At 48.3% G+C, this 25,619-nt stretch overlaps 1 protein-coding gene and 1 long non-coding RNA gene across 5 annotated transcripts in view; one reads left to right on the top strand and one right to left on the bottom strand.

The window, feature by feature from the left end:
* Positions 1 to 1,111: 1,111 nt before the first annotated feature.
* On the top strand, positions 1,112 to 25,175 carry LOC123368463. Its single transcript, XR_006578796.1, has 3 exons — positions 1,112 to 1,245; positions 9,555 to 9,672; positions 22,320 to 25,175. It is a non-coding gene; the product is annotated as an uncharacterized LOC123368463 (long non-coding RNA).
* Positions 1,239 to 25,619, bottom strand: part of TMCC2 (transmembrane and coiled-coil domain family 2) — an 81,086-nt gene continuing 56,705 nt past the window's right edge. For 3 of the 4 annotated variants that reach the window (XM_045013261.1, XM_045013259.1, XM_045013260.1), the window contains 3 exons: positions 11,530 to 12,473; positions 9,001 to 9,136; positions 5,279 to 6,475 (listed from right to left, as the gene is read on the bottom strand). In XM_045013261.1, the coding sequence (XP_044869196.1) occupies positions 6,164 to 6,475; positions 9,001 to 9,136; positions 11,530 to 12,473 (1,392 nt within the window). In that variant the 3' untranslated portion in view covers positions 5,279 to 6,163. Of the gene's footprint in view, positions 3,171 to 5,278; positions 6,476 to 9,000; positions 9,137 to 11,529; positions 12,474 to 25,619 lie in introns of those variants that run through there. The other variant, XR_006578789.1, reaches the window with a different exon arrangement.

Below are 25,619 nucleotides of genomic sequence, written 5' to 3'. Positions count from 1 at the left end.
AAATCTCACATCCACGTCATTAACGATCCCCCCGCAAGAGAATCACTTCTGGAACCATTTTTTTTACAGGCTAAATGGCTTTTTGCCATTTACACAGTCATTCACTTTTTGCATTTGACTCCTCTTGCACAATGGAACCAGACTGGTCAGTTTAACTGTGGGGGGGGGGAGGGGTTGAGTTAAGTCAGTGTCAATTCCTGTCTCCGAGGTTGGGTTGCAAAAACTGCAGGAAACTTTTAAGTCCTGCACAAAAAATCTGTTCTGGTAGAAATTAAAAGAAAATCCAGGAAACATTTCTGTAAAACTTGAAACAAAATCTAAATCTGGGAGCTGAACCTCCCTGCCAGTGTCCCCGAGACAGAATATTTGTGGAGCCTCAGGCCCTGATCCTGCAAATACTTAGGCATGTGCCTAATTTTATTCATGTAAGTTGTCCTGTGGAGGTCAATAGGAATGACTCACATGAGTACAGTTACCTGTGTGCATGTTTGCAGGATCGAGGCCACAGTCACTGAAGAACAAGGACATAAAACTGTCCCATAATATCTATTAAAATCCTCTTTAACATTTCAAAAGTTTTCTGCAATTTTTCATAAAATAAACCGTCTCCCCACCCTGGCAAATAACTGCAGCTCTTGCGGAACAAAATCAGGGCAAAATGCCATGAAAATCCAGTGGACTGAGACTCTGACACTGCCCTGATGTGTGACCATGGGCATGTCAGTTACTATGCTCCGTGCTTCTGTTTCCCCTTCCCAGCCTTTGTCTATTTAGATCATAAGCGCTCTGAAGCCAGCACTGTCCCTCATTATGGGTATGTACAGCATCTAGCACCATGGGGGTCCTGATCTCAGTTGGTTGCTACCATAATACAAATAATGATATATTATAAAACAGACAGCGATAGGGAGTAGTACTACCCCTTTAAGAGACAGTCTGGCGTTTACAGCCAAGACAGGCTGAACACAGTGAAGGAGCACCCTGCCCCACCCTTGTGGCTTGGCTACATAAACAGGAAAAGGAGGCAGCTGGGCTGCTAAGAGAGAGAAGATCAGCAGCTATGTTGTCTGCTGCAGGTTCCCCCAGGTCACTAACCTGTCTTGGGCCCTAGAAACTTTTCTGTTTCTGAATGTAAATCTGGTTGCTCTGAAGTAAGGAGCTTATGATCTTAGTTAAGTGGTTCCTCCCCTGGTCTGCTGCCTCAGGAAAAGGGAGAAAGCCTGCCTGCCTCCAACAACATTAAGGGTATGTCTGTGCTTCCACTGCTGCAGTGATACAGCTATGGTGCTCTGCTGTAGCGTAGACCCTGCTGTGTCTACGCTGGGGGTTAGGATGACCTAACAGGTGCTCAGCGCTTTGAAATTTTCCACAGCTCTGAGTCATGTCGCTAGGTCGACCTAACTTTCAAGTGTTGACTAGGAGCTCTGGTGACTGGGGGTGATTTGGAGGCTTTCTTAAAAGGGTTTTTTTTGGTTAGTTTGGTTTTGGCCTCCCCCCATTCTTGAATCCTGTGCAGACCCGAGAAGATACGTTTGCTCAAAACAGCTGTGGCTTGTCCTTTTTAAACCAGTGCTTAGAGATAAAGAGAGGGAAACCTGTCAGCCAAATGAAACCTGGGGAGCTCTACGGTGCAGCCTGATCACCACCACCAGGTTAGCAACCCTTCCACTCCGTCTCCTGTGCCTTTTTGCCTTCTATGGCGCGTCTTTGACACTTAGATGGGAAGAGCGAGTGGTCAGCAATTGCCCATATTTCCATAAGGGACAGCAGGGGGCCTGATTCTGGTTTTCTACTGTGGTAAATCAGGAGCAGTCAGTGGACAAGTGTGGGGTAAGAGGAGATTTAGCCCCAGCCACCCAATGTGTGGGCCTGAGGCTGCCTTGCATCTTGTCATCATTTGCACTAGTGCAAAGTGGCTAGACCACGCTCTTGTTCTGGTTGAGTGGCACTTCCCCCTCACTTGGCGTGGAGGTAAATGATGAGACGCAGGGCAGGGCAAGGGCGAATCAGGCCCTACACCTCCCAAGTCTAATCTCCACTACATTTCGCCTTCAAAACTTCCTCCTTTCATGTATCAACATGTTCCATCCCAGATTTAGTTCAGCCTCTAAATGCTGCCGATGGCATGTTTGATGGTTGATCTGAATGGTTGTCACCAAGTCTTTGAAACTACATTCCGCCAGTGAAACAACCAGCCATTAAAATACATGTGAAGCAAGGTCCTCTTCTCCTGTTTCTGCTACGACTGACCAGAGGCAGTGTGTGCAGGAACAGCAGAGCTATACTTTGACTCGGGTGGGCCTTGCTCCTGAGGAGAAGTGGGTTTGGAGGGTAGCATGGGAGTCTGCCTTGGAGTTCTGTTTTGCCCGTTCCTTGCTTTATAGTTCTGGTGCAGCTCATAATGCAGCGGACAAGGGGTACCTCTGTGGAAGCAGTTAGAGACCACAGTGATTGGTGAACCACTGGTCCAGGTGGTAACACTGTCCCTGCAGCCTGTACAGTGATGCTGACAGTGATTGGATTAGGGATGGATGATGCTTTTAGAATGATGGACAGGCAGAAAGATCCCACAGATTCTCATCCATTGGGCAGCAGGGGAGTGGCTGATTGCATGGAAATGCCTCATGCTCTGTCAGCGTTCTAGCTGCAGGAGGAGGGGATCAGGTCAACATGTGGGTCCTGAGGCACCAGGGAAATAGAGGGAATGGCTTATTGAGAAGGAGAGGAAACAATGGAGGGGTTAAAGGGCCCCTCTTCCTCTCCTTGCTCCTGGTGGAGCACATGTGACTTTGGCAGCAGTAAGTGGTGCTGCAGCCTAACTGAGAGCCGACTCAGGAGTTAGTGGTCATCTCTGCAGAAGGGATGGTCCCTCCTTATCACTGTTGCAAACCATGATCTCAAACTGTTTTTGCACATGTAAAGAGCTGCTTGAGGGATGGCATGGTCCAGGGGGTAGGACATTGACCTAGGATGCAGGAAACCTGGTTTCTATTACCAATTCTGCAACTAACTTACTGGGTGCCTTTAAGCAAGCCACTTCCCTTCGCCTCTCCTCCCATTCGTGTGTCTCTCCTGTTTAAACTGTAAGCTCTCTGGGGCAGGGACTCTCTTACTACATGTCTGCTCAGCACAATGGCGCCCGGAACTTGATTTGGGGCCTGTAGGTGTTACTGAAATACAAACAAAAATACCATTCTAACTTATTTACATTAGTGTGAAAAAACAATCAGGCCCCCAGAAAGGAGCTTAACCCTTTGCCCGATTAATCAGACCCCCCCCCACCCCAGTACAGAAGTTCACAAGCTGTCAGTGCTGTGGAAAGGCAAGCAGCCCGTTCACTAGATTGTCTTTTTCAACTGTCTCTTTGCCATGAAAAACTTTAGCTTGTTGCCTAATCCAGGCGGATGCTCTGCTGAAGTCCGTGGAGCTACCCCAGTGAAAGGGGAACCAGAACCTTGGTTTTTAGGCCCCAGTGCATGAAAGCACTTAAAACATGTGCTTATGATTGTCCTTCTGCGGGACAGCACTTAAGAGTGTGTTTAAATCCTACAGACTTCAAAGAGACTTTAGCAAGTGTTTAAAGTTGAGCATCTGCCTACATGCTGTCCTGAAGCAGGACACTATTCTGAACCTGGGCCATAAGTTGTAGCCATTTGGAATTATCAGTGTACTAAGATTTCTGCCCCTTGGGTCTGAGAATATCAAACCTAATGTCGATAGATAAATTAGCTCACCGTTTTCAACAGAATCCAAGTTTCCTTGGATAACTGATAAAATCAGGAATGTTAACTCCAGCTAAATCCTTACAAAAATACAAAATAAATAGATGTATAAAAGAGAGGTTGGGGCTCACCCCCCCTCCGCCAGTCTCCGAGAAGGCTCAGAGTGTTGCTCGTACATTTCATCTGAGCTTTTCCAATGGAGGTCTCTGCAGTATACGGCTGATCATTCTGAAGAGCAGTCTCCAACACCAAAGCCAAACATGGTGGGGTGTTATTGCAGGCGTGCCCCCTCCCACTGCCCAAATGTTCTCAGTCCATATCTTAACCACAAGTGCCCAACTCAAATGGACACTCGAGGTTCCTGGACCCAGTTCTAGGTGCTGGTACGAGTGGCAGAAATGCAGGAGCCAAGCTTAGGTGACCATATTTGATAAGTGGACACCCCACATGTGTTCATCCTTCATAACTGGCACGGAAAAAGGCAAAAGGATGTTGGAGTTTTTGAACGGGCATTTGTAAATGTCTTGCAGGAAGGATTGCCATGAGGAGGGAAGCAAGCTATCAGTTAAAGAACTCCTGGGGTCTGATTCTCCACCACGTTGTACCCTGTGCCACCCTTCGCACCAGGACCACGCTACATCAGAACAGGAATGTTTCACACCTACTTTGCACAGATGTGTCTGCACAATGTGGAGGGAATCAGGCCTAATGCTTCCTCCTCCCAGTCCATCCACCCTCTAGTCATTTATTCTTTATCATGCATCCATTCTGGCAAAGGTGCAAGGATCATACACAGACAAAGATCTGGAACAGGAAATGCCAGCATGTCCTTTATGAGCCGTGCTTCTTGCATATCATTTGCATAACTGACCTTTGCATCATACAAATGGGATCCTTGCACTTCTGCCTGTTGGAGCAATCCTAGCTAGGATTCACTGGTCAATTAAGTTAGACCAGGAATGAATTTCCTCGCTAGATCATTACACTCCAAAGCCACAGCATGTCCCCGGTGTTCAGCTGAGAAACCAAAAGATAGCATGGACAAGCCCATACCACCTTCTCGGTGTCAAGGCCCAAGAAACCAGGGGAGAGACAATGCAGGCAGTTTTCCTTTAACGGACAGAGGTGACTGGCTGTTCACCTACTTATGACAATCCCTCCTTCCAAGCACTCAATCCTGCATTCCATGCCACACCCACCACATCCACTGACTTCTTTAGTACACCACGAGCATCCATGGAAGTTCTGGCTGTGTCAGGAAAGCAGGAATGAGCCTCAAAGAGACGAATGGCCAAATTCTCTGTGACTGTAAACTGGGGTGCAGCTCCACTGAAGTCACTGGAGCTACACCCAGTTGCAACAGGAGAGGATGTGATTGTGTGTGTGTGTATACATACACACACGCACATAAATATGAAACCATTCAGGAAACTTTTGAGACAACATGCTCTGTCTTCTTTAGAGACACGGAGGCTGTGATAGCAGCTGCATTTTATCCCCACGCTCGATTCACAAATGGAAACAGAATCTCGAAATAAATTAAAACATGCGCACAACACTTTGTGTAGATTGTAAATTTCGTAGGTGCAATCTTGGAAGGTCCACGTGCTCCTGAAGAGATCAAACGAAAGCCAAAGGAGAAAAAAACAAAAGCCAACATAATGTGTTTCACCTGTGCCAGAAGTGTACGCGTTTCCTGATTGGAACCAGAACTGGTATCCGCTGGCCACACGCCAATGATCAGCTGTGCAGAGGAAGCCATCCTAATAATAAATAGCAACCCCAATTCTGCGTCCGGCTTGTCAGCTGTTTGGTAACGAGAATGCATGTGCGTCTGGTCTGGAAAAGCTGGTGTGATGTGTACATTCTGCTTCATCAAATATGCAAGCTCTCCCGGGAGCAGAAACATTAGAATATTCACTTGAGCTCCACTTCTTCCTCTTGCTATTGATTTCTTTATTGGATCCCAGGCTGAGCTTTTCGCCAGCCTTGTCTTTAAGGAAAAAACCTCTCCTCGCTCTAGAGAAAGTTTCCCGGTGGCTGGGTTTGAAGGCAAACTCTGCTCTGGATACAAAGCTTTTAAATTACAGTCCTGGTGGCAACTGGCATGTAAAGAAAGCCTCGTGCCCAGAGACTATTACGATCATGTCATTTAAAAAACAAACAAACAAACCAAGAACATGTCAGTTACAGGCTTCTTCCAAACTCTCCATCGCTCTCTCCATCCTCACCTTCCAGGGCTTCGCGGAGGAGTGAACAATCCTGGCTCAACAGGCCATGCTCCTGGCCACAATGAGGATGCTGGATGTGAATACGGATGGGTGCAGGGGGTGGGAAACCAGACTGACTGACTGAATGAAGATATTTTATGGAAGGCTCCAGTTTCTCCCCCATCCCTTTCCTGTTTTCTCAGTAGGAAAATGGAATGCTGCCCCAGGGAATCAGCTGGGGAGCAACACATGCTCCAGGAAATAAGTGATGGAGTCCCAGTGCTTCCAGAGGAAGAGGAGGAAGAGGAACAGCAGGGCGGTGCTGAGGATGCGCATGCGGGTCTTCATGAGGGGCGTGATGAAGTTGGCGATGGTGGAGACGAAGACGAGCAGCACCGCCATGAGGGCCAGAATGACGTTGATGAATTTGCCCAGCAGGGCCCGGGCATTGGCGTTCTCCACCCCTTCCAGCTGCACCACCTGCTGCTGCTGCTGCTGGAGCTCCAGCTTGGTGACACGGGTGAGGCACGACTCCACCGCTTCCTGCAGAGGTAGACGTGAACCAGGGTTAGTTTGGTCACAGGGTAGGGCACCACAGTGTAGCAGCTACATTGTGTGGCAGAGTGTGCTGTCTGGTGGCTAGAACCAGGACTCCTGGGTTCTGTGCCTATCTCTGTGAGAGAGGGGAGGCTGCGAAACCAGGATGTCTGGGTTCTGTACTCAACTCAGTGAGGAAGTGTAGGTGAGAGCACAGCACTCCTTGTTTCTGTTCCTGGCTGTGACACCTTGGGACAAGATGCTTAAACAATGCTGTGTGCCTCAGCACACCCAGCCGGAATAGCGGAGTGTTGTTCACCTACCTCAGGGAGGTTGTCAGGCTCAATTAACATTTGCAAAGTGCTTTGAGATCTGTTGATGATGGGAGCTATTGCTGAGCAAAGTAGAGTTATTATTAGGGTTCTGATGTGACGATCTTGTACCACTTAAAGCATCACCCTGAAGAGCCTTACAACGAAGGTGTACGATAGTCAGAAAACCCCAAGTAAGAAATAAGCCAGTTGCAAGACTCCATTTTGGGATCCCTAGTTGACGGGACTCTGGTGCACAGGGCAAAATACGACTCCCTCCAAACCTTCCCCACCTGCTTCCACACGAACCTGCTAATTCTGAGCATTAGACAGAGGCATTAGAGCAAGAGGGAGCATATAGTATGCACAGTGCAGTAGGGAGAGCAGAGATATAGCTCTGTCTACCCACACGTGCCTGGGGAAGAGGGTGCAATGCATGTAAGAAAAGCACAGAGCTCTTCCATTGCTTTGCAGATTTGCATTTTGCTTAGTTTGCTCTTAATTCACGTGAAATGTATTTGCTTCCCTTCCACAATATATGTGCTATTTTTTCCAAAGGCTGATGAATAAACCCTGAGCATCAAATATACTCAATTCCACTGGGAAGTTCCCCTAATTGCCACGTGGGGGCAGAACAGTCCCCTGCAGATTGTGCTGAACAACTACAGTCAAATCCACTCACTGGGGGCCTCTGATAAATGGCCTGTATATTATTGACACCTGAAAAGTGACAATGCAAAGGGCACTGCGATGTGACAGTCCTAACGGAGCACTTCTGATCAGTCCCTCCGGTAATGGGTGCAATACAAAAACCCCGACAGGTAGACAGACGGACTGACAGATGCATAGATTTCAATGGCCTCTCTGGTGCTGTCCGTAAGACTCCAGCAGCCCTGTTTTCAGAGGTGCTCCAGAGAGAAGTGGCAGCTGAGCACCTCTGGAAACCAGACCAAAGCGGGGAGCTGGCATTTGCTCCCGTAGGTTTTAATGGGAATGTTGTGTGTAAGACATGAGAGGTAACTGTCCCATTCTACTTGTCAATGGTGAGGCCTCAGCTGGAATGCTGTGTTCAGTTCTGGGTGCTACACTTGATGTGGACAAACTGGAGAGAGTCCAGAGGAGAGCAACACAAATGATCAAAGGTTAAGAAAACCTGACCTACGAGGAAAGGTTAAAAAACTTGAGCACGTTTAGTTTTCAGAAAAGAAAACTGAGCTGGGACCTGGGAACAGTCTTCAAATATGCTAAGGGCTGTTATAATGGGGATGGTGATCAATTGTTCTCCACGGCCACTGAAGGTGGGACAAGAGTGGGCTTATTCTGTAGCAAGGAAGATTTAAGTTAAATATTAGGGAAAAGCTTCCTAACACTCAGGGTAGTTAAGCTCTGGAACAGGTTTCCAAGGGAGGTTGTGGAATCCCCAACATTGGTGGTTTTTAAGAACAGGTTGGACCAACACCTGTCAGGGATGGTCTAGATTTACTAGGTCCTGCCTCAGCACAGGAGGTCCCTTTCAGCCCTATATTTCTGTGACTCCATGTTTCCTGCAATGAGCCCCTCTGCTGCTCTGCCCAGCTGCTAAGTGAGTCACTTGGACTTTTGCACTGTTTCCAGAAACACCCTGTGTTTTCCTCATGTTCAAAGTGAATTTAGTTCACTAGGACCTGCACACACTGCAGGCACATTCTATGCGGGCCATTGAACAGCCATCAGTAGTCCATTACCAGTCCCGTGAGCCATGCAGCTCCCTACCAGACTAAGAGTCTCTGAGGGTCATGGCTAAATTATCCCATTGCCGTCTCCTCTGGGCTCTCTGTCTCTGAAGAGTTTCAGAGTAGCAGCCGTGTTAGTCTGTATCCGCAAAAAGAACAGGAGTATTTGTGGCACCTTAAAGACTAACAAATTTATTTTAGCATGAGCTTTCGTGAGCTGCAGCTCACTTCTTCGGATGCATAGAATGGAACACACAGACAGGAGAAATTGCGTATCACAGCAAGTGACCGCTTTGGAGGGTGATAGCTCATTCCTTGAAAGTGGGATCCCCTTGATCGTTCAGGTACTAGCCCCACACTTCCCCCCAAGACATGTAGTGTCCCTTCTCCCATTGCAGAAATCTGCCCCCCCTCCCGCCACCGCCCTGCCCCTTTCCTATCTCATCTGCAAAAGGACGCCAGTTCAGCTAAGTAAGGATGGTGGTGTGGGCTCTCCGAGTCCCCATACCTGGATGTCCCTGGCCCTCTCGTAGGACTGATAGGCCACCTTCTCCTCCATGCTGGCTAGCTCTTGCTTCAGGTTGGTCATTTCATTCTGGTGGAGCTCCGTCAGGTCATTCAGCTGCTCTTCCAGGCGTTCGTATCTGGCGGGGGGGAGAAGGTACATGGGGAAGGTGTGAATGCTGGCAGACGGGTTATTACATTTGACTCATCTTTCTCCTATCATGCAAGGAGAACAGTCTGTTTCCATCAAATTCAGATTCCATTAACTCCAACTCCCCGGCCCCCGCCCCAGCCCAAACCTCACTGGTGCCCCAGATATCCGGCATATAGAGGTGACTTGGATGACATGGAAATGACTTTGGGTGTCAAGCAATTGAAGCACTCCACACAGCAATGGCGTTATGGAGCCTAAAACAAATAGGATAGGTTCCAGTGCTGCCTGGAGTTCACAGATGGACACTTTGAGGGATGCAGATTAGAAGTAGAGAGAGGAGGCAGAGTGCATGCAGCGATCGATAACGTGGAGTTTATTTCATCTCTCTTCTGTTTTGTCTCTAGGATGCCTGGTTTGTGCTGCAGTCCCCGAGGAGCTGGCCTCGCTCTCAGAAGCAGCTATCTTGGATTCTCCAGCATTCCCTTCGCTGTGGAAGGAACTCAAATGGCCCTGAAACCAGAGGTCAGTGGAGCTTCAGAATCTCCTGGTTACCCAGCTCCTAAGCATCTCCCGTGCTTCCCTCTCTGAGATGAAATGTGTTGGAAGGGGACCTTGTGTCTAATGGGATGGGAGAAGCGAACCTTCCACCCCATCTTCTCCACAGAAAAGGCATAGCACGGGCAACAGCAGTATGAATTCAGCCCAGTGTCTTAGCCCTGATCTCTAAGGATAAGAGGGCAGATCAGCTGCCTTCATCACCCATTCAGTCCTTGGACTTTGTGTCAAGACTGCCATCCAAGTGCCCACAACAGGGGTGGCTGCCACTTGAGCTGCACCCCCACCTCGCTTCATATGGGCCATCAGATGGCAATGGCTTTCCTACTGGACCTGGGCCCCTAGGCTGCATTCAGACCAGCAAACTCTAGTAGATGAGAGAGGCTCTGTGACCCTTACCCCTGGTCCCCTTTGTTGGAGGTGGGAGGCGGGAGGAAGGAAGGGAGGGGAGTTTCTCTGGCCACTTAGGACTATCTGGATTTGGGAACATGGTGTTTTATTTCCATCTCCTCTGACACTGGCAAGGATATTTCAGGACATTTTCCAGCTACTGAGAAGGGCTTGGAAGAAACTTCAAATAGCAGGGCTGGCGAAAGAAAGGAACCCCAATGACATCACAAGCCCGTACATCTGTAACATGTGAACTCTCACACAGGCTCTCAGCTGGAGAAGTATTTTTAAACAAGGTTTCAGCTTTTGTCCTCAGCCAAAATGATCTAAACAAAGAAAGCCCAAGCTAATGCCCCCTTTAGAAGCTGGTCCTTATTTCCTATTCCCAAGAGTTGAGAGGGCTGGCACTGTCTGTCGAGCAAGGTGATGCATTTCCTCTTGCCTCTTATAAATAGCAAATAGCCTTTTTTTCTCAGGGCGACTGGCAGAGGGGAAGCATCACGGGATTCCTTTAGGGCTATTGGCTGCTGGGAGATCCTACAGCTAAACAGACAGAGCCTGGCTCTTCAACGTGGAGGCTACATGGGAGCTTGCTGGGATCAATGTAACAAATGCTGGTTCCTTTCCCTAATGGGAACAGAGTCCCAGGATTCCACTTCCCATGGAAATCAGAACGCTCAGGTACTGCAGTATGTACAGAGCCTTTCACCACTAGATTTGCCCTTTTGAATGGCTCGGCTTTGTTTCATTCCCTAAACCCGTGGTTCTCAGCCTTTTTTTGATCTGTGACCCACAAAATAGACCATCCCAGGATCCACCTTATTCAATAATCCTTTGTAGCTGGGTTTGTGAGTTTAAACTATAGTGCCCCCTCACTAGTAAAATATATTGGAATTTACATCCCCCTAAAAAGCCAAGTGCTCTCAGTAACACCCAATTTTTTGTTTCTTCAAAGACACTGTCAAGGTGTGTGGCATCATTGCGGTAAATCAGTTACTTTCCACACTGGGAAGCTTGAAACGTGAATCTACTTCCTTACCAATATCCTCGTCCTCTGTGCACACACACTTATTTGTTATTGTTGTTCAAGTGTGCACAGCGGTTTGTTATTGTAGGGTTGCTTCTGAGGGCCAGGCTGCATACACGGCTTTGTCACGGTAGAGTTGCTCAGGGGGTGCACAGGAGCTGCGCACGTTGGTTTGTTATTGCAGGGTTGCTCACAAGCACTGTGGCAGTGTGCGTTGAAGGCATTTGCTTTAACTGAACAGCTCTGCACAACGAATTGAGAAGAACTACATATAAAATAGCAATGCTATGAAGGGCCAATGGAGATGCAGGCCCACTGGTGTGAGCCCCGTAGGAACAGCCTTGCACAGGCAGGAAGGTGGCACTCATGCACGCGCTCACACACAGCTGCACTGGGGCTGGCCCTACCTGTACCGCTCCTCTTGCAAGCACTGCGTCATGTAGGTATAGTCCCTCTGCAGCTGCGCCTTGAGATCCTCCATCGAGTCCTCCAGGTGCGACTGACTGTCCTTAATCTCCCGGAGCTCCTCCAGGATGGTGTCAAAGTTATTATGGTGACTGTCCAGGGTATTGGACTTGGGGCTCCCCAAGCCGCCGGGCCCTGCCCCTGCCCCTGAGTTGCTGCCCGCTGCCGATCCCGAGGTGGCACTAGAGCACTCGTCGTCGCTGCCGTACTTGGGGCTGGACACCAGGGTGGCGCTGCCGCTCAGAGTCCTTGAGGCCTCCTCGGGGTGCCCGTCATCCAGAGTGTCCTTCAGGTGGGCGATGTTGTCGGCGCTGCCAAACTTGTTCCGGATCAGGCTGGCGAACTCCCGGGGCTTGGAGACCACAGCCGTGTGGGTGGCCTGGGACAAACCCGACAGGCTTCCCTTGACGCCTTCCACTACCCCGCCTCCAAAACCGCTGATGCTGGACCGGACGTTGGCCCCTACATCCTTGAGGCCCTGGTGCATGTCCCGGAAGACATCCTTGGGCTGTCGGGAGAGCCCGTTCTGTTCAATCTCCTTTAGCTTCTTGTGGTAGTGCTCAAGCTTCTTATGGAGCTGGGCGATGGTCTGGGCCGACTTCTGGTTCTTCTTCTCAAAGACTTGCTTGATGCGGGAGGCCTGCTGCTTGTCAGCGTTGTTGGCCAGTTTCAGGTATTCGGCTACGTTGTCATCCCGAGCCTCCTGCTCAATCTTGATCTGCTCGGTGATCTTGAGGATTTTCTGGTGCAGGTGGTCGATGGCGGCTTTCGTCCTGTGCGGGTCTGGGGTGCCATCTGGGACATCCAAGCAGATGTTGCTGATGTCGGCGTCGCCATGGCTGGCGTTGGAAGGCAGACTAAGCGTGCTCACGTCCCCTTTGTCCAGCTGGGAGCAAAGAGAAAGGAGAAGAAGTCTGAATAGAGGGGTCTAAAAACAATACACCTGGGGAGTGGGGGGAGCCTCCGGTTCCATAGCAATGAACAAACAGAGACAGAGAAAGATGAGAGAGAGGGAGAAGCAGCTTGGTTCCTGGTAGATGTTTCCCACCAGTAAAACCATTACTGGCACCATTTGTAGAAGCCAGTGAGAAGATGCTGCAACAAACTGTTCAACTGGGTACCCTTACAGCAGATAGGCTATTCTTTGAGTAAGCTTTTGCTCTAAGGTCACCTGCACAGGGCAGCTTGCCGCCGACATTTTACCTTCGTTCAATGCAAGGATAGCAAGCTAGATGCTCCGGTGTTTTACTAGATTTGCAAATCCAAACCATCTGGGGAAAATATCATTGAAAAAAGTTATAAGTTTGGAAGCATTTCAGGTTCTAACATCTCGTACTCAGGATCTGTCTCCTCTCATCATCGAAGAGTTACTGCTTTGAGAGTTCTAACAAGGTTTAGCACAATTTCCTCCTAAGCTGCAAAGGTGGGGAAGTAACATTTTCTCCACTTTCCCGAGGAGGAAATGGATGCTCCGAGAGGGGCACTGATTTGGCCTGAAGCTATTCAGTGAGTCAGTTTTCCCCCTCCAGCACCTGGCATTGGCCACTGTCAGACAGTGACACCTTCTCCTTCTGTAATAGGATTAGGGTGACCAGATAACAAGTGTGAAAAATCGGGATAGGGGTGGGGGGTAATAGGAGCCTATATAAGAAAAAGCCCCAAATATCGGGACTGTCCCTATAAAATCGGGACATCCGGTCACCCTAAATAGGATTTCAGATCCCTTCACAAACATTCTCAACCCCTCATATCCAGCCAGGAGGGGAAGGAGCGCTTTAACTTACATTTCACAGACAGACCGCCTGAGGCACAGTGAGGGGAAGTGACTAGCCACAGGCCACATAAAAAAGTTACGGGTATAGCCAGGAATAGAAACCAGGCTTGTCCCCAGTTTGAAATGCCTAAAGCACACTGCCTTCCCATTTGAAAACCACACATCTTCCAGTAACTGAGTTTTCTATGCAAATTGTTATGCAAATCTAAGTGACGCATAAATGGCTTGCGGCTTCTAAAGAAGAGTTGGCGAACAGTTAAATATTGTTGGTAGAGATGGCCTGATTTCTAATTTCCATCACATTGTCACCGAATGACCCTTTAGTACAGTATAATTTTGATAGCTCGTTACTTTGGAATACATTATCACCAGCATCTTGCACAGGACGCGTTCTCTAGAGACTGCATGTAAAGGTTTAATAACAGTGACATGTCCTAGATGTGGATGAGACAAGCACAGATTTCATTACTAGGAAGGGATTTGCCTCTGTTGTTTACTGTTGATTCTCCTCTCCTCCATGGGTTGCTGTTATATTAACCATATGGACCCCTCTATTAATGAATTCAGTGGAAGCAGAAACCGGCCTTAAGACAATAAGCTCCTGGACCCAGTGACCTTGTCTTCCTATATATCTGTGATGTCTCATGAGCACCTACGGTGCTATAAAAATAATAGAGAGTCTGATCTTGCATGGACCACCCATTGACTTCAATGGAAGTTCAGCACGCAGAGGGCCCAGAAGATCGGGCTTAGGAGGCGATCTGCACTGTTCCATTGGATGCTTTACTCCCCAGGCTGCAGTGGTCCATCCACACAGTGACCAGCCAGTCCTTCTGTTGGGTCCATGCATGGCTCCTTGCAGCTAGCGCTACTAAGTAAAGGTAGCTCAGGTTTGCGGTGGGATGTGCAGCATGTGGATACTTCTAGGGAACTCGAAGGGCACTTTTGGAGACCAAAGGACGGAGAACATTAAGGGTCCATCCATGCTGGGGATAGTTGTAGCAGTGTAGTAGCTACATGGGTGTAAACCCCGAGCACAAATGCATTGTGTCAAATTCGTGGCTTGCACTAATGCAAATTTCCCTGTTTAACCCTGGTGCAGCACATCTACACTGGGGCTTTGCACCAGTACCGACAGGCCTTATGCTGAGGATTGAGATGATCTTTGACTATACACCTCTACCCTGATATAACGCTGTCCTCGGGAGCCAAAAAAATCTTACCGCGTTATAGGTGAAACCGCGTTATATTGAATTTGTTTTGATCCGCCAGAGCGTGCAGCCCCGCCCCCCCCCGGAGCACTGCTTTACCGCATTATATCTGAATTCATGTTATATCGGGTGGCGTTATATCGGGGTAGAGGTGTACATAGAAATAAAGCATTTTCTCTAAAATCAGACATGTTCCTTCTTCAGTCCTTGCCCCCATTCATGGCCAAGAAAGAGATTACAAATGAGTGGAGGGAGGGGAGAATGGCAATTCCCCTTTTTGGGGTGTTATAAAGGCCTCGATTTCTAAAGATAAACCTCTACCCCAATATAACACGACCCGATATAACATGAATTCAGATACAACGCGGTAAAGCAGCGCTCCAGGGGGGCGGGGCTGCACGCTCCGGCGGATCAAAGCAAGTTCGATATAATGCGGTTTCACTTATAACACAGTAAGATTTTTTTGGCTCCTGAGGACAGCGTTATATCAGGGTAGAGGTGTATTGTTAAGACCTGCAAAGACCTTTGAAGATGCAGAGAAAGCCTGTGTCCCCTGCTGGTATGTTTTTCAAAGCCCTGGTGCTTGGCCAATAATAACATCATGCCATAATTGTTATATACGGTAACAGACTAGGAGCAAGAATGTCATTGAATTACAAACTGTTTGCCACAAGATTGAAATCCACCTGCTGCAATATACTCTGGAGGGAGTTTTACTGTTTTTTTTAATTTCTAGGTGCAATCCTAGCCCAGTGAAGTCAGTGGGAGTTTTGCCATCTACTTCCATGGGGCCAGGATAGCATCATAGAACCGGAAGGGACCTCGAGAGGTCATCTAGTCCAGTCCCTTGTACTCAAGACAGGACTAAGTATTATCTAGACCATCCCTGACAGGTGTTTGTCCAACCTGCTCTTAAAAATCCTCAATGATGGAAATTCCACCACCTCCCTAGGCAATTTATTCCAGTGTTTAACCACCCTGACAATTAGGAACTTTTTCCTAATGTCCAACTTAAACCTCCCTTGCTGCAATTTAAGCCCATTGCTTCTTGTCCTGTCCTCAGAGGTTAAGAAGAACAATTTTTCTCCCTCCTCCTTGTAACAACCTTTTGTGTACTTGAAAACTATTATCATGTCCCCTCTCAGTCTTCTCTTCTCCAGACTAAACAAACCCAGTTTTTTCAATCTTCCCTCATAGCTCATGTTTTCTAGACCTTTCATCATTTTTGTTGCTCTTCTCTGGACTTTCTCCAATTTGTCCACATCTTTCCTGAAATGTGGCACCCAGAACTGGACACAATACTCCACTTGAGGCCTAATTAGCACGGAGTATAGTGGAAGAATTACTTCTCATTTCTTGCTTACAATACTCCTGCTAATACATCCCAGAATGATTTTTGCTTTTTTTTGCAACAGCATTACATTGTTGACTCATATTTAGCTTGTGATCCACTATGACCCCCAGATCTTTCTGCAGTACTCCTCCCTAGGCAGTCATTGCCCATTTTGTATGTGTGCAACTGATTGTTCCTTCCTAAGTGGAGTACTTTGCATTTGTCCTTATTTAATTTCATCCTATTTACTTCAGACCATTTCTCCAGTTTGTCCAGACCATTTTGAATTTTAATCCTATTCTCCAAAGCACTTGCAACCCCTCCCAGCTTGGTATCATCCGCAAACTTTATAAGTGTACTCTCTCTGCCATTATCTAAATCACTGATGAAGATACTGAACAAAATCAGACCCAGAACCGATCCCTGCGGGAACCCACTCATTATGCCCTTCCAGCATGACTGTGAACCACTGATAACTACTCTCTGGAAACAATTTTCCAACCAGTTATGCACTCACCTTATAGTAGGATTTCACCCTTTGCCTTCCTTTTTCACAACGAAGCTTCCCGATGCCCCGTAAGCTGACCAGCTGTGTATCCCCTTTATTATTTGTATTATGCTCACACTGGGAGACCCTTAACCAAGGTCGTGGCCACATTATGCTAGATGCTGTACAAACACAAAGCAAGAAGCAGCCCTACCCCGAAAAGCTAACAAAGGAAGGATTGTTACCTCATTTCACAGACCGAAATTAAGTGACTAGTACAAGGTCCCATAGAGAGTCTGTGGCAGAGCCAGGGATTTAAACCAGGTCTCCAGTCTGGTGCCTTAACCATATCCCCATTCTTCCTCTGTCATTCACCTCTCTCCCTACAAACAGAATAAGAAACCTCCTTCTGGGCATGGCCTTTAGAGGAGCTCAGAATGCCAGGTACTTGGCACATCTCAGGATCACACCCAGCAACCCCTCAGCCTTTTACTGCTGGCAGTACCAACGGTTTCTCATTCAATCCACCCAGATCAGCATTTACAGGGTACCTTCCATTTTTCATCTGGATCCACCAACTTCTTCCGTCTCATGGTAGTTCAGTCCTCATGGCTGAGCAGCTTGGAGAATCCATCAAAGCAAGAGCAGCAAGGGAATATAGTCTGGGGTTTGTAAATGACCCATCTAGAGCATTTATTGCTCTGTTTCAGATGCCTTACTGTACACTGGGGCAGGGGGCAGAAAGCCACGGGAACAAAACTCATCCCATATGCAACCCTGGAGAGAGCTGCAAACTTGCTTCATTGTTCTTAGATCGGCACATTTAAAAAAACAACCTCGTAGACTTTACAAACTGTGGCTGCCAGGCTATTCTTAGCCATTTGGTTGCTCCTGTCCTTTTCCAGGCCCAGAGCCCAGGGAAGGCTTCACCCTCGTCTCTTATCGGCTGGCAGGAATTGGAAGCTGCAGGAAATGGATTTTTTTTCCAGCTGTATATTGCTATACACAGTAAAGGATAAAAGCAATTTTAAAAAAAGAAATAAAACAACCCAAGATAGCAGCTCCGACAAAAGCTGAAAGAGGAAACTGGGCTCAAGCAATTAACTGGAGAAGTTGCTCAACTTTGTTTCCGTGAAATGCATAATTATGGCCGAGGCTGGGTCATTTAATTCCTCTTTTTGTCAAGTACACAGCCCACACTGAGACGCGGGGGAAGTGGGCACTGGAAAATACTCCAGGTCACCAGTGTGACAAACCTATATCAATAGGATATGGCCCTGAAAATCTATTGGCTTCCAGTGGTTCTGGAGATGGATCTTCTGTGTGTGTGTGTGTGGGGGGGGTCATTTAACACGAAGGCTGGCTGATTCCCAAACATCTGGGCCAGATTAATTCAGTGGAGCGATGCTAATTTACACCAACTGATGTTCTGGCCCTTAGTTGACCACGAAGCTGGGAGAAAGTAAGAGGCTAGAACAACAGCAAATGCATGGAAAATACCCTAGGGCCCAGGTTTTGAAAGGTATTAAGCATTGCTGCGCTAAGCATTGAAACGCCTAACTGATTTAGGAGCCTAAATCTCATTTTCAAAAGTGATTCAGACACTTAGGCGACAAAGTCCCTTGACTGTCAATGGGATTTTGGCTCAGAAATCCCTTTTGGGAATGAGATTTATGCTCTGAAATGAATTAGGCATTGCAATGTGGAGCACGCCACCCCCTAAATAACTTTAAACATCTGGGCCTAGGTCCCTAAACAGTGCAACCTAGTGGCCAATACCCAGGAGCGGCCAAAATTAGGCCTCTATATCCATATCTCAGTACCCAACGCACTCGCCTCTGTGGAAGCTGTTTGGGTCACTTCTGTACTGACTTGGACAACAGTGGCTAACAACTGGTGCTAGCCTGCAGGTCTCTACAGGGGTTTGCACCTATTGAGATAATCAGGATTTACTCTTAATTACAAGTAAGGTTGAGCCTTGACCAGCCCAGTCAGTACAAACCCCCTGTATGTCCTGATCTTCACTTAGGGGTGCACTTATACTGCATCGGGGTTATTCACAAGTACAGACAAGGCCAGCCAATCCCCGTGGCATTACCCAGAATAAAAGCCCCGAGTTATTGAGAATTCTCTAATCTCTACCTACACATACGTTCACCCCCCCCGCCACCCTATAGATATGTGTGCGAGAGAGACAGCATGTTTGAGCAATCCATGCTAGCAGAGACCTAGCACTGCACTCAGATGCTCCTGAAGACATGCTGAGAACTGCCAGACGATGCTCCGCCAAACACCTTCTGATGGGGAAATCAAATTGCTCACGGAGCCACGGAAGCTACACTGCACTTAATGCAAAGCAGCATGGTTAATGCTCGCTTTTTAGACAGACGTCCCTGGACTCAAGCACCACATCAAAGAGGCAGCAGCACTGACGAAAGGGAGATTAAAGGAGTACCACACCCTGCCTGGCATGTATTATTCAAGCTTCCTGTCTCTTTCAGAAAGAGCAGGGCACGTCCGACTGGAGAAGTTCCATCAGGGGTCACGGCTCCAAAGTCGCTGGGTTTCTATGTTAATCGTTTAATAAGAAATCCCATTTCACGCTGCTTCGTTAAATTAGCTGGGGCACCGATGTCATTAAGTGAGGTTAAAAGGTTGACGTGGAAACGAGGCAGAGCCAGACAGTGCAAAGTCACTTTAAAGCAGCACTAAGGGAATAATCCTGCCTGGGGATGGGGGAAGCGAAGCAAAGAAAACACTGCTTCTCTGCACCAGGCAGCAGGACGACAGCCTCTCTCTGTCTGACTCCGCCCCGATGGTGTAAACAGCCCAGCGGATTACATACTTAAAACCAGGAGGCTGGCATTGTTGAAATACTGAATGCAGGCAGCTGGCCACCTTCAGACCAAATTTATCCCTGACAACCATGGCTGCTCTACCTGACAAATGGGTATCTGCCTCTTATCTCTCTGCACCGCTCCCATTAGTGCCAATGGGTACTCTCTCTTGTGTGTGAATTCTATTACAATGAAGCCCCTCGTCCCGACTTTGTTCTCTCCTACACAGATATAAACAGCCAAATTGTGAGCTCACTGGGGCAGGGACGCTTTTCTTCCTTACTTCTCTTCGCAACGAAGCCCCGAGCCTTGAAATAATAACCAATAGCCCATACAGAGGAGAGGGCGCTGCACTAGTTTTAACACGCTGAGCATCTGGCCTTGTAAGTCACTGTTGGTTTGTAGGGTTTGTAAGGCTCCGTTGGTTTCGATGGCGCTATGCCGGTTTATACCAGCTGAATAGCTACTCATCCTGCCATTGTGGGGAAATGGGGTTTGACGATCACCCTAATCCATGACTCTGGTGAGATCCAGGCAGGGTGTTGGAGGACGTGCAAGAATCAAGGATCTCCACTGATGTCTGGTGGCGTCTCCAACTAAGCAATTCCCTTTACACACCATTAAGCAGGCTCAGTTTCCAGACTGGGTTCCTGGTTTGTTTATCTTCTGACTGAATAGAAGGTGGAGCTATTTCAGGTGCAGACTTCCAACAGAATTGAAGAACACTTTTAAAAGATCACAGTGGCAGGAATCAGCAGCGACTGAGACAACTAGCAATTGTCTAAGGATGCTATGAGTTAATTCTTCTGCAACAACAAGAAGAAAAAGGCCCTAAGATGATAAACCTGACAAGGGTGCTCATGAATGAGAACACTTCATTTTCCAGAGAACAAAAGCAACATCTGTGCTTTTTTGTCCATGTGCCACTCTCCGCAAGGAAAACCCGCCTAGAAACTAGGAAACAGCTTGGGTTTCCAGTGAGGGGCCAAATTCTGCTCTCAATGCCTCTGAAGGCAGTGGAGTTATTCTGGGTTTACACTAGCATCACTCACGGCAGAATCCAGTCCAGGGTGTTTGCCCTGAATTGCTCTGTGGGGAGAAGGGGATGTCTGCACTTGACAGACAGTTCCGTGCCCCAAAGCTGCAATGTCCAGAGATTCATGCAGATCTCTGGGTGGCCGGAGAAGTCAGGAACCTCTGCAGGAGCTGGGAGTCCCCATCCTGAGCCCTGGCACCCATGCTGCCATGATAACAGCTGCAATCACCCACTTCAGAGGGGGGTTTGCAGCTACATACATGAGCATGGTGGAGGGAGGAGCTGCTCCCTAGCTCTTACTTCAGACCACATCCCCTAAGCTATGATGCTAGAGAGGCACTGCTGCTGGTGCTCTCCCCATTCCACATGCCGTGCATGGTGGAGGATAACATGAAGCCTTAGTTTTTAATCTCCAAGCGGTTTCTCCCCTCCACGGGGGCTACAGCTCAGGAGCCTGGAGTGGGGGGATTCCCCGGACCCATTAGCCCACACCCCAGTGCAGGAAGGCTTTGCACTTCCTTGCTTAGCACAGAAAGCAGCTTCCTCAGCCTGACCTGAGACTGACACCGGAGCAGTGCAGACTGCCTGGGCGCTGAGCCTGCAAGCCCCTGAGAGAGAGCTTGTGCTGGAGCCGTGAGGACAGCCCTGAAAGGCTGCTAACATAATGAGACAGGACAAGCAGGCTGGCTGCTAATGGCAGAATCGAGGGGAAATGTCTGAGAAAACCCGACTCCTGGATGATTGTGTAAACAGCCTGGGGGGAAGCAGCAAAGCAGCTCATCTTCGTAAGCTGGAAAGGGGACGCAGCCACCATTCAGGGAGGTTTACAAGGACACTGAGGCCGGACACCACTTTCATTGACTGTTTGGTGAAGAAAGCTTGGCCAGAGATAGGACACCACCCTGGGGATCAAAAGATGCAGGTTCCACTTCTTATGCTGCCACAGATGCCATTTGTCATGTTGGGCTAGTCACGCAATCCCTCCGTGCCTCAGTTCCCCATGTGTGCAATGGAGACAACAGCACTGCTCAGGCGTGTTTGGAAGATACATACATTAAAGATCATGAGGTGCTCAGATACTACAGCGCTGGGGGTGAGCCGTAGGTGCTGGAACTAGGGGTTCTGCTGCACCCCCTGGCTTGAAGTGGTTTCCACGATATCTAGGGTTTACAGTTTGGGTCAATGACTCTCAGCACCCCAATGTACATATTGTTCCACCACCGCAGGGGCCAGCTAAGTACTTAAGATAGAAGGCGTTGGGACAACTGTCAGATAAATAAATCTGAGATCCAGGCTGACCTTAAACCTTAATTTTTCTGACAGCTTCTAACAATCCACGCTTCACACACGTGCGCAGGCAGGAACGATCATACACACAAGCACCCATGAAAATCTAGCCCCACATCGCGCTTGGCAGGACTGTAATCTATAGAAAATTAACCCTTCATTTCTGGCTTCCAAGTTCTCTGCAGGAACCTGAGACCCAGTGGCAGGTCATGTATTCTGGGAGACAATTACTGTTCTCATTTGGAAAGCGGCTTTGCAGATACCAGGGGTGGGTGGGTGTGTGAGAGGAAAGGACAACTGGCCCATGTGATGTAATCGGACTAAAAGGAATAATAATAATAAAAAAAACCCCAGCAGTAGGACAAGATTTTCAGGGCAAAGCTGTTTTAAAATCATAACGATCAGCCACATCTGGGGAGTTGTTTTGTTTTTCATTTTCAGCCTATGACAAATATTATCATTTTAGGTCTAATCTTCAGGAAGGGCTTGATCCAAAGCCCATCAAAGCCAATGGGAGCTGTGGGGGCTCAGTACCCCTGAAAAACCAGGCCATTTCCATTTAGGTGCCCAACTTTAGGCGGCCAGGTTTGGGCTTTTTGGCTGGCTCTCGACAGCTGAGCATCTCCCTTTCTTTGCCTTGTGTTCTCTTTGTTTGGTTCTGTTCCATTCTCTATAGTTTCTTATACCGTGTTCATCACCTTCCAGTAGTGCAGGGAGCCATGGGACTAATATCTGTCACGTATTGTTTGTTCTTATCCTCTCCCCAGGTTGGCAACTGGCAGCAGGATACAGGACATCTTACCTCCCAGTCTCCCAGGTTGGCTGGCTCTTCCGTGGCTTATGTGAAATGGATTTAGTCCAACTCCTTTCGAAAAGAGGTCGATATCACCACAGCTCCCATTGCTGGGCCTATCCTGTGCAGCACTGAGGGTAGGTCTACGCTGCAATTAGATACCTATGGCTGGTCCATGGCAGCTAACTCAGGCTCATGGCCAGGGCTGTTTCACTGAGGTGTAGACAACTGGGCTTGGGCTGGAGCCCAGGCTCTAGGACCCTGCGAGGTTGGAGGATCCCCGAGCCTGAATGTCTACACCGCAATAAAACAGTCCCTTAGCCCAAGTCCCGCAAGCCCAAGTCAGCTGGCATGGGCCAGCCGTGTGTTTCTAATTGCAGTGCAGACATACCCTGAGTTCCCTCAACTCCAGCTGGAGTCAATGAGAGTGGAGGACACGTGACACCCCACAGCCCAGCGCCTACCATCGGTGCTAGCAGACCCCACTGGTGGCAGACTCAGCAGATAAAATGGTGTCGATGGAGCAGGAAACCGAAGTCTCCTCTCTGGAGAGGGCTTCTCCAGGGCAGGGCTAAAACATACCAGCAGGGAGAGCATGGGAGTAACTTGCCCTGCTTCCCCCCATGTTGCAACTTGTCCTTCGGCTAGAGGAATATGGTGTCCGGGGCTGTCTACACCGCCCCTCTCAGGTGAATGCAACTCACAAAGCTCTGCTCTGTCTCAGACTCATAGCAACCCAGAGGGAAAACCAACCCAGTTATTATTTTCTAAGCAAAAGGCCAGTACAGCTTTCTGCACCATTAATAGGAAATGCCATTAAAATCCCAGCAAACCTAAATGACTGCCCAGTGGATTTAACAGAGGGATTACTGAAAGCCGCACTTTTTATACATGAGGAAAGCCTTTCAAAAGTCAAAGCAAAATTAAACTTCCATTTGTTTCCCATCATTTCTTTTCCAAGGGCGGCTAAGGGGGAAATGGAGAGTTAGTGTGCATCTGGTGAGTATGTGGGATGCAGGAGGAAAAATGATTCTTATAAACACAGTTTGAACCAGGAGAATGGAGTTCGGCACAAAGCTCCATCTAATAAGCTGAGCAAACATTACCTTAAAGGCCACAGCAGGAGCACAGTTATGCAACGTTGATTTACTATCGCTGTTACGATGTCACTGCAGTTTGGACACAGGAAAGCTGGAGGACAGAGGACAGAGCTTGGGTGGACAGCTGCTTTTGGGTCCTTAGCGAGCTCTCTTGAGAGCTGAGAACTTCCTGAATCCCAGGATTCTGTGCTGCCCTGCGGCCTCTCTGGTACAATGGTTTGGGTCCTACTGTGCACTGAGCATGCATTCATGAGTAGTCTATAAACTGACTGACCGTTTATTAAAACATCAGTTAATCAACTGAAAGAGCTCCACAGGTTCTGTAGTGATGGACACCTGTGCAAAATGGCTTGTAAAGTGTCACCATTCTGATCCAGTCACACAGCAGTGCTTTGTGTCCCTTGAGGGACCAAGTGGTTTCGATGATATAATGTGAATGCACCACGGGTCCTTGTGTGTATAGTGAGGAACCTTTGAGGCTCTTTGCCCTCAATGGAACAACCCCAAAGACCCCAAGAATTACTGTTGCTGGTGCCTGCTCTTCCTGTAATCAATGCTACATTACTCTTCCATAGCGCTGCTCAGTTGAGGATCTCAAAGCACGTCACAAACATTAATGATCCTTGCAACAGCCTTGTGAGTTAGGTCATTATAATTAGCCCTGTATCACAGATGGGTGCACTGAGGCAAAGGGGTTCGCCTAGCAAAGGAGTTGAACAGAGAATAGAACCCAGGAGTCCTGACCTGAAGTTCCTACTGCTCTAACCATTTATGCCACATTCACTTCGCAGAGAACAGAACCCACTCCTGACTCCCAGATCTTCACTGCTGTAAAACACTCTCCCTCCATGGCCAGGAACAGAGCCCAAAATGCCCAGACCCCCACCTCTACTCCCTGAGCACTCTGACTATCATTGCTAATGCCACAGCACTGCCTAGCATACAAGAGCAGACTATGGAGAAAAGATAACAAATTAGATAATAACAGATTCCTCCTCCAATTCACCAGCTTGAGAATATTTCTTTTATTTAATCTGGGGAGCTGAAATCAGAGCTTTCCACACAGTCACAGATGCCCTGAAATCAAACATGCCAGCCGATTTTATTTATTCATAGAAGCCTTTCTCAGTTCTGCAACAAGCATTAGAAATGTAACTACTGACTGCCCCTGCAAATCCATGTCCTTTTTATAATGATCTTTCCCTCAACATTACTGTAAGATCAACAATTGCCAAGACCTACCTCCATCTCACGAAGGATACAGGAACCCAAAGGTTAGTCCACATGGGTTTTTCTGCGGCTTCGCCTTAGACAAACTGAACTGGAATGTGATGTGCCAGTGCAAACCTGATACATCGTGCCGCCAGCTCTCCCTGCCATGCTGAGAAATGCTGGCTAGGGGAACATGCCCATCCAATTACCTGCGAAGTTTAGAAGAGAGGGAGGGAACTAAGGGTATGTCTAAACTATAGCCGCTACAGCAGCACAGCTCCTACACTGCCGTGCTATAGTGTAGGTGCTTCCCGTGTTGATGGAAGGCGTTTTTCCGTGGCTGCAGCTAATCCATCTCTTCGAGAGGCAGTAGCTAGGTCAACAGAATTCTTCTGTCAACCTCGCCGTGTCTACGGAGGAGGTTAGGTCAACCTAACTTCATCGCCCAGGATGCAAAATTTTTCACAGCCCTGAGCAATTTAGCTAGGTCAGACTAATTAGACTGACTCCAGTTAGAACTGAACAACTAGGGCTCTGTTCCACAATTCCAGTGCACTCAAAGCTCCCACTGAATTCCCTGGGAGTTTTGAATGAGTAGGGTGTGACGAAGTGGGAATGTTCTTGATGTATTCTTTGAATACTGAGTGAGAAGTATTGACCTGGGAAGGTTGCAGGGGTTTTGCTGGAACTGTCTGCACTGGGGAAGGGAGGATACCGGAGCATGTAACATGAGAACCCAGGAGGGGGGTTGGAGACCAGGTAACACCTCTGCCGGGAAACTGGACAAAGGACACAAAGGCTGGGGGAGGAGCTGGGGGGGGAAGCTGAGTGAGACGGCTGGAGGGAGTTTCAGTTTGGAGCTGGCTGGGAAATGGAGAGGGGAGCCCCGACGGGGCTTGGGCTTCCCAATGGGGCTGTGGCCTCCCTGGGGCCCCCAGATGGACTTAACTAAAGGGGGTCCT

The sequence above is a fragment of the Mauremys mutica genome, chromosome 4 (genome assembly GCF_020497125.1).
Source record: "Mauremys mutica isolate MM-2020 ecotype Southern chromosome 4, ASM2049712v1, whole genome shotgun sequence".
Taxonomy (NCBI): domain Eukaryota; kingdom Metazoa; phylum Chordata; order Testudines; family Geoemydidae; genus Mauremys; species Mauremys mutica.
Note: the sequence above shows the minus strand (reverse complement) of the source record. Positions and strands in the feature narration are given on the sequence as shown.